Here is a 17,313-nt window from a genome sequence, read left to right as displayed (position 1 = left end):
ATTTGACTGTACTGTATTGCGACATCCACAGCATGCGGCACAATTAAGCCTTTTTCATAGAAATCCCCTTGTCACAATGCAGAAAGTCAATGCGGTCCGGTCCTTTTATTCATAAGCGAATTTATTCCACTGGCAGCATTTGACTGTACTGTATTGCAACATCCACATCATGCGGCACAATTAAGCCTTTTTCATAGAAATCCACTTGTCACAATGCAGAAAGTCAAAGCGGTCCGATCCTTTTATTCATTCTGAAGTCCGTGATTTGTAAACTCACGATTCACATTGATTCATTAATCATTTCCAATAGTATTTAATTCCTTCTATTTATGGTGGCAACCATTTAATTCCACACGGATTTGTCCGTCTCGAGAGTTTTTAACAATGTCGTGGCTTCCTTCCATTGTCAATCAATCAATCAATCAGTCTTTCCATCAAGCCACTAGACGCTTTAAACAGACAGTTCTAACTCGTTTCTTTCCTTAGATTACTCACAGTTCGAAGTGTTGCTTGGCCTCCGATGGTTTCGATGATGTTGCGATGTGTTTGCTCAAAATAAAGTACCAAACATTTGCACATGCAACAAAGAAAATACAAAAAAAATAGGCATGTCCTAGGACAATGGCAGACAGAAAACGAAAGCTTCGATTCTCTGATCGTGAATTGGAAGTCCTGACGGACACAAAATGAGGCAGAGGGAATCAATAGCTCTTCGTTTATATAAACAGATAGACATAACAGTATTTTTCACCATTTGTATTTAGTTTATTTAATAATGTATAGAGCGTTCTTAATTTATATTTTCATGACACAATTGCATCCTTTGTTTTTGTCACTATCTTTTGTCATTGCATTTGTTTGTCATGTCATCCGAAAATAAATTAGGGTGTTTTCACACCTAGCTCGTTTGGAGCTGTTGTTCCGGAACCTGGAGCGTTTACCCCCTATTTCGGTTCATTTGGGCATATGTGAACACAGCAATCGCATTCTGTTGCGAAACAAAACAAGCGGGCCGAGACCGCCTAGAGAGGGTGGTCTCGGCGCACTTCCAACCAAACCCGAAGCGACTCGTACGCTGTGAGAATGCAATCGACTTAACAAACCGACACAACTCACTTGCCGTACTGTATACGCGTTGCATGATGATGCTTTCGCATTGAATTGTGGGCGGGATCAGTTTGTAGTCTTTAGGCAGCTAGATCGGTAAAGTTAGATAGACCACTGCACTTCCGCGTTACATTGAAATCGGGGAGGAAAGAGCGGGGGGAGCGTATGAATTAATGTGGATGAGAGCCGTGATGTAAGTGGTTGCAGCTATGGCTGTGGGGGTGCTAGAGACATGATCGAATATACTTTTATGCGCCCGAGTTTCCTGAACACGGCGCGACCCATTCCTAATCGATCAGAACTAAATCGGCCGATTTACATCACGGCTCTCATCCACATTCATTCATTTGCTCCCCCCACTCTCTCCTCCCCGATTTCAATGTAACGTGGAGATTCAGGGTTAGGGGGGGGGGGGGGGGCACACCCCAAAATCTGACCAATGAGTGACAGTTTGCTCGTGCGTGCGTTTGTTTTGGTCCGCTGTTAACAGCCGTGTGAACACAAACGAACTAAGGGACAAGTGCAACATTATATCATTATAGTCCCTGTGTCTCCCTGAATCGGAACAAAGCAAACAAACTACAGGTGTGAAAACGCCCTTAGTTTGAGCAGACCTGTCCATTGTGCTGAATCTTTAGGCCGAAGGTAGGCACTGTGCCAGTGAAAATATTGTCAGATTTAGGAATATTTTTAGAGTGAGAAATTAAGTTGTATTTGATGTTTAGTTAAGAGAATAGAACCCGCATTCGCAAAACAGTTAGCAGAACGGTATTTCACCCTTTACAAGTGCTTTGTGAATAGCAAGATTTGTTTTGGGGTTATTTGCGCAGGCATAGCGTCAGAAAAAGCTGTGCAATCCCTATATGAATTCGCCCCTACGTTTTGCAATAGATTCTTACAACCGTTTTCAATTAGAGCGAGTGGCATTTATGTAATTCTGTCACTAGAACACAGCACTATAAGAACTGTGGAGCTGAATTAACTGATGACTGATCTGTTGGCTATATGGGGGAGAGGAATTGTTCCGTTACTGTAGATCAAGACATTGTACAAGGCACTAAGTGGTCCTAGGGGAGCAGACAAACCAAGTTTGTATAAAACTGTATACAACTTTCTGCAAAATTTGATTTGATTGAAGTTTATTTCAAATATGCAACATAACAAACAAACATCAAGTACATATATAGCCTTAAGCCGTTCAAATAATAAATGTATATAAAAAAGAACAGAACAAACAAAAAAGTCCAAATAAATTTATATTGTTTTGCATCTACAGATGAATCTTTTCAGAATCGGGTCCCTTCTGCCACTCCAATGTCACTTCGATGTCAGTTTAGAACTAGCACTAGGTGTTAATTTAGTGCAGTAAACAAAGCGAGGGTACTTAATTTAAGTGCTTAAGTTAATTTTCTGCAGTAAACAAAGCGAGGGTACTTAACTTAGGTGCTTCCCCAGGGAGGGGGTCGGGGGCTAATGCCCTCAGACCCCCAAGATCATTTTTATATGGGCAGTCTGACTTGGGCTACTGTACCATATATTAGTGTTGCAATGCATGATAAATAAATAGTGAAAAAAGCTAAGAAATTGGATGGGGCTGGGACATTTGGGACGAATAAAAATGTAAGATGAAAATCTTTCCAGCCTGTGGTTTAGGTTTACTTTATTTGTTCAAGGGGGACAGTGTACATTAATAAAACATTTTACAAATGTAAATGCAATTTTTGCCAAAATGCTAATTTCCATTGGCAGTCCCCCTGCCAGAAGGTACAGGCAAAAATCCTGTGTAAAAAAGGGTTAGCAATAAAAACAGAATAAAATCAAGATAAATAACATTAGAATAAAAACACAACAAAAGCACATAGACATAGTAGGGATACAGGTCACAATACAGTCATGGACACAAGGACAGAGCACATCATGACATATTAAGAGACCCAGACATAGACAGACGCACCATATCCACACACAGACACCTCAGTGTTGACAGTTCTGGTTTTCAATGAGCCATTCCCTAACCCTGCACTTGAATGAATGGTATGATGTGGACACTAATTGTTTGAGGAATTGAGTTCCATTGGTGGGATGCTCTGTATGAGAAGACGGCCTGGCCAAATACACTTTTTTGTACAGTCGCCCCTTGCCGCACCTCTAGTGATCCTGGTTGAGGCAGACTTGAGGTTGATGAAACCGGACAAAGGAGGAGGAGCCAATCCACACTTTATTTTAAAAACTAGACAGACGTTTTGATATGGGGTCAGGTTTTCCCAACTGAGTAGATTATATTTTTTTAGAATGTGACAATGATGGTACCTGAATGGTTTCTTGTCTAGAATTTGTATTGCTTGTTTGTAAAGTGATTGAAGTGGTTTCAGAATGGTGGAATGTGAATTGGACCAGGTTATCAAACAGTATGTGATGTGGGAAAGAACCATTGAATGAAAATATAGCTTTGCTGCCTCGGTTGAAAAGAAGTTTCTTATGTACCTGAAGTTTGATAGGCTGAACTTTACCTTATTGCAGACTTTTTTTATGTGATTTTTATTATTGATGCTCTCATTGTTACTAGGGATGGGTACCTTTCACATTTGAACCGATACCGGTACCGGTACCTGTGAATCGATACCGGTACCCAACGGTACCTTTTTTCGGTACTTTAGTCTCAAGAAATTTTATTTACCTACCTCAGTCGTAAAAAAAAAATCCAAACTTCAAATAACTACAATTTCGACAGTTTTCGGCTTGTCATTGCTCCGACTGCTTTGTTGTTGAATCAAGTCAAATCCTAGGTAAGCATATATTGTGCGTGTGAACGTTGACATGAAAAGAAAAAAGTAAAAAAAAAAAAAAAAAAAAAAAAATTATTTTGTTTGGTTTCTCACTTGATTCGATACTCGGTAGTACCGACGTGTTTCGGTTCGGTACCCATCCCTAATTGTTACTATGTTTGTTTCTGAAGTGTGTGTGTGTGAGTTATATAGAGAGCGAGGGGGGTGAAAGAGATGAGGAAGGGGCAAGAGAGAAAGAGAGCTGGGAGAGTGTGTGTGTGTGAGAGAGAGAGGATGTGTGAGTGATTAATCAGCCCTTGTGTGGGTGAATGTAACAAGTTCCTAACGTTTTCTTTCCCCTATTATTTCATGCACACTTTATTCATTGTTTTAAATAATTATTTTCTTTTAAGTTATTTTGTGCATCACTCTGTTTTGAATTTGATGCAAATTTGCAATGCATGAGGGTCATCCTTTTGTGTTAAATGGCTGCATAAAGCAAGCATTTGTTGACTCGCATGTTGATAAGAGTATTAAAACTTGGAACTTGAAAAAGATCCGTTTAAGGTAGAAAAAAAATAAAAATAATAATATGCGATTAATCGCGAGTTAACTATGGAAGATACTCCAGTCCTTCTACTCCGGAGCTGTAGAGAGCATCTTGACTGGAAACATCACTGCCTGGTATGGCAACAGCACGGCACAAGACAAGAAGGCCCTACAGAGAGTGGTGCGCTCAGCCGAGCGTACCACGGGTATTGCACTACCAACCCTGCAGGTCCTATACAACAAGAGGTGCAAATCCAGAGCCTGCAGGATAATGAAAGACCCTCACCACCCCAACAACAGCCTGTTCATGCTGCTGCGGTCAGGCAAACGCCTGCGAGCACCAGTAACGAGGACAGAGAGACTTACAGTAGGCTCAGCTTCTTCCCCCAGGCCATCAGAGCCTTGAACACCGAACTCTCCACGCACAAGCACACATGAGCACACACACATCACACACACTGTACACGCTCACACACTAACAGCCACTTTAACATGAGCACACACACTCATGCTGCACACGCTCACACTATGGACACTTTACAGAAGGAACGGTCACTTTAAGAATAGTATAGCTTGAGATTGTAGAATATAGCATTGTATAGCAGTGTACATAAAGACCCAATGCCTCATCCGTAGCTAACAGTGTACTGCACTGCCACAGGACCTAGCATGCCTACTTTGTTTACTTGTTTATTGCACTATGTCGCTCTATTGGTTGGACTCTTATTATTATTACTTGTATTATGCACATCGTTGCGGGCGAGACCCCCCGCATACCTGTATGCCGTGACAAATAAAACTCTTGTATCTTGTATCTTGACAATCATGCGATTAATCGAGTTAAATATTTTAATCGATTGACAGCACTAGTTATAACATAAAGGTTTCACGTTATAACATAAAGGTTTCACGTTATAACATAAAGGTTTCACGTTTATGTTATAACGTGAAACCTTTATGTTATAACGTGAAACCTTTATGTTATAACGTGAAACCTTTATGTTATAACGTGAAACCTTTGTTATAACGTGAAACCTTTGTTATAACGTGATACAGATTTTTTTGTTTGTTTCTGGTGTGGCAGCAATACGCTTCCGTATCTATGCATAAATACATCTATTTATGCTTATCCAATGCAATAGTTGCAATACTGACATTTTGTGCAAAAGGGCAACGTGCTAATCTATAATTAATGTGGATTCCGTCTACTTTAAAATTCAAGTGCAATAAAATTACCACACTAGAACTCTGGCACAAGCACCAGTCACTTTGGTACCTAAAGCACTTTCAATTTATAGTCTTCCTATTTCCCGGTTTGTCTCGTCTCGTCACATCACACATATTATATTATCATTGTCCGTTTCATCTATTGTCTATTTTTCATGGTTGGGAGTTTGTGTAGTTTGGTAACCTGTACATGTACTGTTGTCTGTTCTTGTGGTTATGAAAAGGGACTACAAGCCATTCAAGCAATCATAAAATCACAAATAGCCCAATGTGGAAGGAGTTTGACTGGAAGGTCAAGGTCAGGTACTTTAGGACTCCTCAAGTTCTCTCCGGATTTGCTGGTGGGTCCTCACCACTATGTTGGAGAGGATGTGGAATGATCGGAGATCATACACATATTTTCTGGGACTGTCCAAGGGTGCAGACATTTTGGATGAATATCAAAAATGAGATTAAAACCATTCTAGATCTTGACTTACCTCTGAATCCATCGTACTATATCTTGGGATGTATACCGAAAGGCACATACTATGGAGATACGTTATATATCTTGAGAGTGATACTGTTAATAGCAAGGAAAATGATAACTATGGCATGGCTACAAAATCAACCACCGACAATCAAACAATGGACCAAGAGACTGAGACAGATGTATACAATGGAAGAAATGACTGCACAATTGCAACTGAAAAAAGATATGTTTATGCAGAGATGGTCACTTGTAACCTTGTACCTGGAGATACATTAGCATGAGCCTCTCTCTTTTTTTTTCTTTTCTTTTTTTGTTGTTCTTTTTTTTTCTGTTAAAGTATATTTTTTTTTTCTTTTGCTAAATTTATTTCTCTATTTATTTTTTCGTTTCTTATCCTACAAAAAATCATAAAAAAAAATATTGTAAAAATCCCTCCCCACTGGGTTGTTTAAGAGGCGTACTCGGATTATACAGCTTATTTTGATTACGCTGAATACCTTAAACAAATTGAATAAGAGGGAAGAGCCTGAGTAACAAATGTCATTGACTATGTGAATCAAGTATATTATACTGTATGATTAATGCAATGTGATGTTCAATATGACACAAAATAAAAGAAAGTTCAAAAAAAAAAAAAAAAGGGACTACAGATGGAAATTAGCCTCTGGCTATAATCTGGCATATTTACACACATTTTCATTAATATATATTGTCCCTATTTTAAATACAAAATAAATAAATATATATAATAATAAATGGACCTATCTCAAACCCTGCCCTCTTTTCTTGATCCTCCAATCCCAAGTGTTTGAGGAAAGTAACGGTTGTGATTGGAGGATCAAGAAAGGAGGGCGGAGTTTGAGATAGATCAATTCTCACTGCGACTACCAAGTTGTACTCCATCTGCCATCAATTACAACCTTGTTAGAGTTATCAGTACACAATTAATGAATGGGAAGGGAACGCCAATGAGGCTGCCATCACAACACCCAAATGGACACTGCATAAAACCTCACCCAGAGGGAGGGAGGGAGGGAGGGAGGGAGGGAGGGAGGGAGGGAGGGAGGGAGGAGATGTGTGTTTGTGTGTCCATGTAGAGGTAAAAACAAGGACACCGTCAGCAGCTTCATTCATCAATATGAGTGCCAACAGATGAGGTGTCACGGCTGTTGAACTAGAATCTCCTCAGGAAGCCTGAACACTGCCGTTTATATGATATACAGCAATGACAAACCAGCTCAAGTACTTATTGTATCTGTCCGAGACACAGTTTTCTAATGCAATCGCATTGGTCCAGGTTTCCGATCTGGATTTTCACAATTTGAGGACGAAAAAAAATACTCAAACAAAAGCATTGCTGAAATGGAAGTACAACTCACTATTAAATATTATTAAAGCTATCTTAGTAACATTACAAGGGATGTTTCTATCTATTATTATTTTTAATACTGATAAAAGAGCATTTCCCCCCCAAAATGGAAGAAAATGGAGGCTCCAGGACAGTTTTCCCCCCCAAGCAGTAAAGGCTCATGAACAAAATAACAGCCTGTCTGCCAAAAGTGACGACTCACTGTGACGATTGTATTACAATTTAGTGCTATTACCATGTCTCTGCTGCCACTTGTACACACTACACCTGTACTGGGATTATTATACTGGGATTATTATATTATAACTTGGTGCTAGTTATCATTGTTTCGGTCGCTACTTTCCACACAATACATCCGGACTGTGATTGTTATTGTAATGTTCCTTTCCTGCACCTACAATGTTATGTTATGTGCACTAAGAGTAGTTTGTCTCGTGACCCTGTTTGGTGCCTGTCTGCAGCTTTCCGTTCAGACGGAACCAAGCACCTTTGGTCGGACCATGGGACTCGGTAAGAAAGCTAATGGCATTGCATCAACTATACTACTAGGGCCAAGTAATTTTACCAGGTATGGGCTCATGTTAGCATCAGGTGTGAAGCAGCTCATGTTAGCACCAGGTTTGAAGGAGCTCATGTTAGTCAAGTCAAGTCAAGAGTTTTATTTGTCACGGCATACAGTGAAATGCAGGGGGTCTTGCCCGCAACGATTGTGCAATTGTACAACAATGCAGTAATACAATAATAAGAATCCAATAGGATGAGAATAGACATTTGTGCAATAATACAAGTAGTAAAAATAAGACAAGGTGACAAAATGGCATCCAAGGTAATAAAAAAAGTCAACCAACAAACTAGATTATTGTACCGGATCTCCTCTCTGGTAAACAAGAATACCCTGAAGACTCTGGCAGGAGCACTCATTCAAGGGTACTACGATTATGCTTGCACCTCATGGTACCAAAGCACCTCAAAGGCGCTAAAAACAAGATTACAAACATCACAAAACAAACTGGTCAGACTTCTACTTGACCTTACCCCTAGAACCCACCTGACCCCTGCCCACTTTGACAACCTAGGATGGCTTAGAGTAGAGTACAGCAACTTGCAATGGGCCTGGTCTACAAGATACACTATACGACTAAGGTACCCATGTACATGTCAAAATACTTCCCAAAGGTCAGTGAATACCACGACCACAACACCAGAGGAAGCTCAACAAATCATGTTAAACCCAGATTCGGCTCAAACAAGGGACTAAACACGTTTAGCAATTATGCCACATCAATGTGGAACGCCCTACCCAAAGCTGTAAAGGAATGTGAATCCCTACCCACATTCAAAACCGCTCTTAAAGAGCACCTACGGGAGGCTGCAATTCGAAACTGGCCACCGTAAATGTCCAAACCCCCCCACCCCCACTCCCTCCTAATAGACAGTCTCCTCCCCACCGCATGTATATATTCTCTCCCCACCGTATGTATATTTCTCTCCCACCCACCCCCTCCTAATGTATAGTCTCCTCCCCACCGTATGTATATATTCTCTCCCGACCGTATGTATATTTCTCTCCCACCCACCCACCCCCTCCTAATGTAATGTACATACATCGTATATGTCACAAATGTAACAGTACTAAATACCTGTATGTCATGTATGTCCCTAGGCCATAAATGTCATGTATGTTGTGTATGTCATAAATGTTACTATGCATTGAAAATGGGGGACCATGATGTAAACAAGACAGACGTCTTTCTCTGGTCTGCATCCCCTTAACAATTGTGTGTATTGAGCCGTACTGTATTGTACCCATTCTGCAATCTGTTAAATAAAGTTTTCATTCATTCATTCATTCATTCAGGTATATGTACATGAAGTTTAGAAAAAGCATGGTAAGACATACTAAGGTCCTGCGATAGTGCAATACACTGTTAGCTACGGACGAGGCCCTGGGTCTTATGTACACTACTATACAATGCTATACTATACAATCTACAGTTATACTATGTGTCCTTATGCTAGCTTGCTATATCCATCTGTTTACTATACAAGAACCACTCACGTTCTTGTTTTTAAAGTGACCTTTCATTGTGTAAAGTGACCATGAGTGTGAGCGTGTGCAGCATGTGTCTGTGTGTGTTCATGCTAAAGTGACTGCTAGTGTGTGAGCGTATACAGTGTGTGTGTTGTGTGTGTGCTGCTCATGTGTGCTTGTGTGTGGAGAGTTCAGTGTTCAAGACTGATGGCCTGGGGGAAGAAGCTGAGCCGAAGTCTCTCTGTCCTAGTTGTTCGCAGGTGTTTGCCTGACCGCAGCAGCTTGAACAGGCTGTTGTTGGGGTGGTGAGGGTCTTTCATTATTCTGCAGGCTCTGGATTTGCACCTCGTTATATAAGACCTGCAGGGGTGGTAGTGCAATACCCGTAGTACGCTCAGCTGAGCGCACCACTCTCTGTAGGGCCTTCTTGTCCTGTGCCGTGCTGTTTCCATACCAGGCAGTGATGTTTCCAGTCAAGATGCTCTCTACAGCTCCGGAATAGAAGGACTGGAGTATCTTCCCCCATACTCTGAACTTCCTTAACTGTCTCGGGTGGTAGAGGCACTGCTTTGCCTTCTTTACGACTGAGTCTATGTGTGTTGTCCATGTCAGATCCTCTGAGATGTGGACCCCCAGGTACTTGAAGCTGCTCACCCTGTCCACGGTAGCCCTGTTTATCCTCAGTGGTGTGTGTGTCCCCTGCTGTGTTCTCCTAAACTCCACGATCAGCTCCTTGGTTTTACCAATGTTCAGGAGCAGCCTGTTGTCCTGGCACCAGCATTCCAGTACCTCAACCTCCTCCCGGTAGGCCTTCTCGTTGTTGTCAGAGATCAGCCCCACCACCACTGTGTCGTCTGCAAACTTCACTATGGAGTTGGAGCTGAACTTGGCCACACAATCATGTGGGTATAGTGAATACAGCAGGGGGCTCAGGACACAGCCCTGGGGGGACCCGATGCTTAGGGTGATGGTGTTTGAGGTCTGACCCCCCACCCTGACCGCCTGGGGCCTTTCACTCAGAAAGTCCAGCATCCAGGCGCTCAGAGCGGAGCTCAGACCCAGCTCAATCAGCTTGTCCACCAGTCTGGTGGGGACTATGGTGTTGAACGCTGAGCTATAGTCAATGAACAACAGTCTCACATAGCCCCCCTTCTGGCAGTATAGGTGAGAGGGTGCTGTGCAGTACTTGGGAGACCGCATCGTCCGTGGACCTGTTTGGCCTGTATGCAAATTGTATAGGATCCATATCGCTGGGGAGGGAGGCACAAATGTAATCCTTAACCAGCCTCTCAAAACATTTCATGACCACAGAGGTGAGTGCCACCGGTCTGTAGTCATTAAGACCTGTTGGGGAGGATTTCTTTGGTACCGGTATTATAGTTGACACCTTGAAGCAGGCAGGGACCATGGATTCGGCCAGGGATAGATTAAATATGTTGGTGAACACTGGGGCTAGCTGGTTAGCACAGAACTTAAGTATACGTCCTGTTATCCCATCTGGGCCAGCTGCCTTTCTGGTGTTCACCCGCATAAATGCTCTTCTCACACTGTGTTCCGTCAATGAGAGAGTGCCCCCGCCCCCCTGCGGATGCCCCACCCCCCTCGACGACGGCCGGTGCGTCAGTGACGTTGTTAGCCGGTGAGCTAGCGTCGCCACTGTTTGCACCAAACCAAGCGTAAAAGGAGTTGAGTTGGTCCGCGAGAGAGGCGTCGGCACTCCCCATTGAGGGGGCGCTGACTTTGTAGTCAGTTATCGTCCGTAGCCCTCGCCATAAACCTCTTGTGTCATTCTGTGCCATTTGTGCCTCCATCTTGTCAGCGTATGTCCTCTTAGCAAGTTTTACAGCTTTGCGCAGAGTATAGACTGTAGCCTTATACTCTTTCATGTTTCCTGACGCTCTGCCCAGGTTATAAGCAGTGGTGCGAGCACTCAGAGCCACTCTGATAGTACTGTCAACCCACGGTTTCTGGTTCGGGAAGACCCTCACCTTCTTCGTGGAGACAATGCTATCAGCTAGTGTTGCTATAAAGCTAACGACAACATCCGCAAACTCACTGACGTCACTGGAGCTCGACTCTAGCATGCCCCAGTCGACGTCATCAAGTGCGTCCTGTAGTATGGCCTAGTATCGACTTTTTTACCTCACGTGACACGACAGCGTCACGTGATCTCTGCCTGTAAGCAGGAATAAGCAAGATGGCGTCATGATCAGATGTGCTTGTAGCTCCCGCTAATGGAGGAGCCGGTACTGCCTTGTAGCCGGCTCTAAACGGGGTGTAGCAATAGCACCAGGTGTGGAGGGGCTCATGTTAGCACCATGTGTGAAGGAGCTCATGTTAGCACCAGGTGTGAAGGAGCTCATGTTAGCACCAGGTGTGAAGGGGCCCATGTTAGCACCAGGTGTGAAGGGACTCATGTTAGCACCAGGTGTGAAGGGGCTCATGTTAGCACAAGGTGTGAAGGGGCTCATGTTAGCACCAGGTGTGAAGGGACTCATGTTAGCACCAGGTGTGAAGCAGCTAATGTTAGCACCAGGTGTGAAGGGGCTCATGTTAGCACCAGGTGTGAAGGGGCTCATGTTAGCACCAGGTGTGAAGGGGCTCATGTTAGCACCAGGTGTGAAGCAGCTAATGTTAGCACCAGGTGTGAAGCGGCTCATGTTAGCACCAGGTGTGAATGAGCTCATGTTAGCACCAGGTGTGAAGGGGCTCATGTTAGCACCAGGTGTGAAGGAGCTCATGTTAGCACCAGGTGTGAAGCAGCTAATGTTAGCACCAGGTGTGAATGGGCTCATGTTAGCACCAGGTGTGAAGGAGCTCATGTTAGCACCAGGTGTGAAGGAGCTCATGTTAGCACCAGGTGTGAAGGAGCTCATGTTAGCACCAGGTGTGAAGGAGCTCATGTTAGCACCAGGTGTGAAGGGGCTCATGTTAGCACCAGGTGTGAAGCGGCTCATGTTAGCACCAGGTGTGAAGGGGCTCATGTTAGCACCAGGTGTGAAGGGGCCCATGTTAGCACCAGGTGTGAAGCAGCTCATGTTAGCACCAGGTGTGAAGGAGATAAAAGATTCAAGGTCTACCTGTTGATGTCCTCCATGTGCTGCTCCAGGACAAAAGGCTTCTCAGCATCCAAGCTACTCTATGGACAGAGAACAACATACACATTCCTATTAAGATGCCAAATTGAACCACATAACGCATGCATGTTAGGCTAGGTGTTGACCTGATGAGGAATATTAGGAGGAACGAGACGCTCCTTTCTCCATTTGCTTTCAAATAACTCAAAACTGTATAAAGGAGTCAGTAGACCAGAGGTACTTTTTAAATGTTGTATATAGATGCAAAAGCTCCTCATAGACACACAATGTCACTCACTCACTCACTCTCTCACGCACTCTGCCCCTAGTGGTGATTCACAGGCATGGGACTTTGACTCATGTTCAGAGAATCTGCCCTCATGCTTTGTATCTATCGACAGTGTTGAGTCCTTGTTTAATTATTTTACAGTAAGTTAATCGTTTTGTAATAAGTTACCCCCAACAGTGATTCATAGATTCAGTCAGGGGTTGTCCATACAATACACATAGGGATGCACTGATACTGGTATCAAATATCAGTCCAATAAAACTGGAACTATAAATCTTTAGCTCTATCATCGTTCGTTACCCTAACACAGCGGTTCTCAAACTGCGGGTCGCAACCCAAAGTGGGGTCGTGGGTAGTAAAAAAACGAATTATTTTTTAAATTAATGTTCCGGCAACATATTTTGGCTAAATATGCCTTGTTTTATAAATGTGTATTGATAACAGTTTATTTGTTTATTTATGGATCCCCATTAGTCGACTCTACACCCATGGGTGAAATACTATTCTTCCTGGGGTCCTAACACACAACCTACAACATTACAGTACATTACATTACAGTAACAAAAAAAACAAAGGACCAAGGCAAGTATAGGCTAGTAGGAGTATAGTAATATAGTATATAGCAGCTTAACATAGAATAATAATATATAAAAATGAAGGCTGTCAAAGTTAATGCGTCATTAACGCACAATTCTGTTAACGCCACTATCTTTTTTAACGCACGATTAACACATTGAGTGCCAGCGACGTCATATCTCGTTTTATTAGCCCCCCCATTGAGTGCCGACGACGACAATTATCGTGAATCCTGAATTCAAATTTCATCAACCGAGTCTCCCGTTGGTACAGCAGCTCCTCCAGGAGCTCAGATGGGAAAAAAGCGCCCCCTATCGTCTATCCCTGTATAACTGCAGGTCAGTCGATTAGACTGACCTGGGATCTGTAGAGGTGGAGCCAACTGGCTCCATTGTGCTGGCGAGACGTCTGATCAAGAGGGATCTGATCGCGAGACGGAAATCAGCCTGGAATATATATTTACAGCAGCCAATAATCAATCAATAAGCGTGATCGATATTTGGAATGGCGATCAGGAATTGGAATAATCTTTTTGGATAACATCTGATCTCAGGTAAGGAATCTATTTTACCAGTCTTAGGATAATCAGACCTGTTTTCACGGAGATTTCAGCGTTTGCCCTATGTGTGATGTGGCTGTTTGGTTGTGATCGCTGATGAGGAAATAAGAGAATCGCTTTTTCAGATCGCCTCTATAGCGTGCATACGTACACATATACTATCGATAATCTAGCGTTTATTTGAAAACGATTCATGAATAGGCCGAAAAATTACAACGTTTTTGTGTATTCTAGAATATTCTAGTAAATGTCTTTTATCACGGAATCTTTATATTTTCCTTGAAAACGAGGGCTTTTCAAAATGCTATAAAACGAAAATGAACCGATAAAAAAACAATCCGTTTCGACAATGTTGACTGCAAACGAGTCATTGATAAGCGACGGGCAGATTAGACACATAGCCATAATTTAAAACATAGATTAGGCGTTTTTAACGCTAACATTGAAGTGGATGATGGCATTCAACGGGGTAAAAATGTAAACAAGGTCGGCACTGAAAGAGTTAACGTAAAAAAAATTAAATAATAAAATCTTATTTATTATTTTTTTACTAGACTTCACTCATGTGTATTATTGATACTCTCATTGATACTATGTTTGTTTCTGACTCAAAGTGTGTGTGCGTGTGTGTGAGAGATATAGATAGAGAGAGATATATATAGAGAGAGATATAGAGAGATAGAGAGAGAGAGATATAGAGAGAGAGATATAGAGAGAGATATAGAGATAGAGATATAGAGAGATATATATATATAGAGAGATATAGAGAGAGATATAGAGATAGAGATATATAGAGAGAGAGAGAGAGATATAGAGAGATAGATAGATATAGATAGAGCGTGAGAGAGAGAGAGGGGGGGGGTGTGAGTCCTCAGCCCTTGTGTGGGTGAATGTTACAAGTTCCTAACGTTTTCTTTCCCCTATTATTTCATGCACACTTTATTCATTGTTTTAAATTATTATTTTCTTTTAAGTTATTTTGTGCATCACTTTGTTTTGAATTTGATGCAAATTTGCAATGCACGAGGGTCATCCTTTTGTGTTAAATGGCTGCATAAAGCAAGCATTTGTTGACTCATGTTGATAAGAGTATTAAAAACTTGAAAAATATCCGTTTAAGGTAGATTTAAAAAAGAAAGAAAAATCGATTAATTTGCGATTAATCACGAGTTAACTATGGATAATCATGCGATTAATCAAATTAAATATTTTAATCGATTGACAGCACTAATACAAATATATAATATAGTGTAGTATAAATAGTATGATTTAGTTATATTATAATAAAATAAAAATAATACAATTATATAGTAGTATATAGAAGTATAATATAGAATACATTATATAAATATATAGATAAATGTGTGTGTGTATAAATGAATGAACCTAAATATGCAATTTAACTGATATATACACAAAATGTATTTATTTATGTTAATTTAATTGTGTTGATGTTTCAATTTCTGCTAAATAAGTTAGTATGTACATTTTGTTTTGTTTGGTAAACATTGCACTTAGTCTATCAGTGTACTGTATGTGTCTAGGGGCAGGTACAATAAGAATTTTCTTCTTTCTGTTCCTTTCGGCCATGGAATTTAGTGGAGCATATTAAGTGAACTATATGTATTGTTGGACTGTAACAATTCCATGTACGAATAAATAAAAATGAAATGAAACAACATAGTGCTGTAATTACATTTTCTAATAAATATGCATGATCAGGTTCAACAACGTGTGCTTTTATTTTGATATTCCTTAATTCCACGTTGAAATTACGCAATACAAAATAAATCCTAAATAAAATGGGGTCGTGGTATAAAAAAGTTTGAGAACCCCTGAACAGATTGCCAAGATTTGCCAAGCAGAAAGGCTTACGCAATATACCTTGTAACATGTGGGCTAATAGAATCTAATCAATCAAATTGCATAGGTAATCACAATAAATCAAGAATGAATTTGAAATGTAACTGTAAAATAATCAAAATCAATTGAATTGTGAAATTCCCAAATATTCCCACCAGAGTTCGAAGCACTTATTTCTCACCTGGTTCTGGTAGGAATCTAGCACTCTGGAAACATCCTCAATAGAGGGAGACCTCAAGTCCACCAGCTCCTTCTCCAAGGCTGGGATCTTTGGGGAGCAACAGCAGAAAGACCCATCTTCACTATGCAAAACGACTATGCACCAATCGTGACTAATAAAGCAGAACTGCAATTCAGAATTGGTGCAGATTCTTTACAAATGCCCTTTGGTAGATGCTCTTATGCAAAGCATGCTACAGCACTGTGAATGCATGCATTTTTAGCTAAAAACACAGGGAAACTAACCCCTGACGTAATGGTGTTGCCATGCTCTTCACAACAGGACCACAACTTTCTAATCTAACTTAATTTAGTTAACCTAATTTTTTATTTTTTTTGGCAAAACAACATAAAATGTGCATAGGGCTTTGGCCTAATTTGGAAACTAGAAGAATTACCCTGTAAACCCTGATTTAGAAGTCTGGACTCTTCAACATGCCAAAAATGGAGCCTCTTGCATTAAGAGCATCAAGTTAGTTGTGGATCAAATATCCTCCCACTGCTCACCTCAGCGCCTCTCCTGACATAACCTCTATTCAAGGTTGTATTCCTGTGTGAACTCCAACACACACGTCAGGTCATGAGCCATGCCAGGCCAAAACAAACAGGAGCTACTGTACCCATAGGCCAGCTAGGCTGTGTTGGTGCATAATATACACATTAACCACATAGAGGACTCAGCATCCCGCTCTTCACTGGAGGACCGACCTCCCTACCTTCCTCTTACTCCCACGCCTGCATTTATTCCAGCAGCACCTTATCGTTGATATCAAACCACAAGCGGTTTCTATAGCAAACCGCCTGAATCCCAGTGCCTGTTGAGTACTTGTTGGTGGAGGTGTTCTATCTGCAGCGTGAGTTACCTTCTGAGCTTCCACAAAGTGACTGGCCACTCCGGCTCTCTGCACGTCGCGTCCTCTGAGACGGAAGCCTGTCAGGGCCAAAAACAGGCCCAATTTGCCCTGAAGCCTTGGTAGGAAATAGCCACCTCCTACGTCGGGGAACAGCCCTGTCAAAATGAAACACACCATAACAATGTTTCATTTAAAAATGAGAACATATATATCGTTTGAAAAACGTGACACTTATGGTACAGAATATAAATGACCCATTATAGTATGTTATTGAAGGCCTTTGCATAAAATGGTGATTGTTTTTAAGAAAAATTTATATATAGGGTTTTGGAATGAGAGCCTTCACATGTAATTT

The 17,313-nt window shown here is 41.5% G+C and overlaps 1 protein-coding gene across 1 annotated transcript in view; it reads right to left on the bottom strand.

Annotated features, from left to right (window-relative positions):
• Positions 1–17,313, bottom strand: part of hibch (3-hydroxyisobutyryl-CoA hydrolase) — a 155,585-nt gene that overhangs the window by 52,919 nt on the left and 85,353 nt on the right. Inside the window, exons 8-10 of the mRNA XM_084309517.1 lie at positions 16,968–17,113; positions 16,067–16,153; positions 12,602–12,660 (exon numbers count right to left, since the gene is read on the bottom strand). Coding sequence (XP_084165643.1) covers positions 12,602–12,660; positions 16,067–16,153; positions 16,968–17,113 — 292 coding nt within the window. The remainder of the gene's footprint in view (positions 1–12,601; positions 12,661–16,066; positions 16,154–16,967; positions 17,114–17,313) is intronic.

The sequence above is a fragment of the Notolepis coatsorum genome (genome assembly GCF_963971535.1).
Source record: "Notolepis coatsorum genome assembly, chromosome: 3".
NCBI lineage: Eukaryota > Metazoa > Chordata > Actinopteri > Aulopiformes > Paralepididae > Notolepis > Notolepis coatsorum.
Note: the sequence above shows the minus strand (reverse complement) of the source record. Positions and strands in the feature narration are given on the sequence as shown.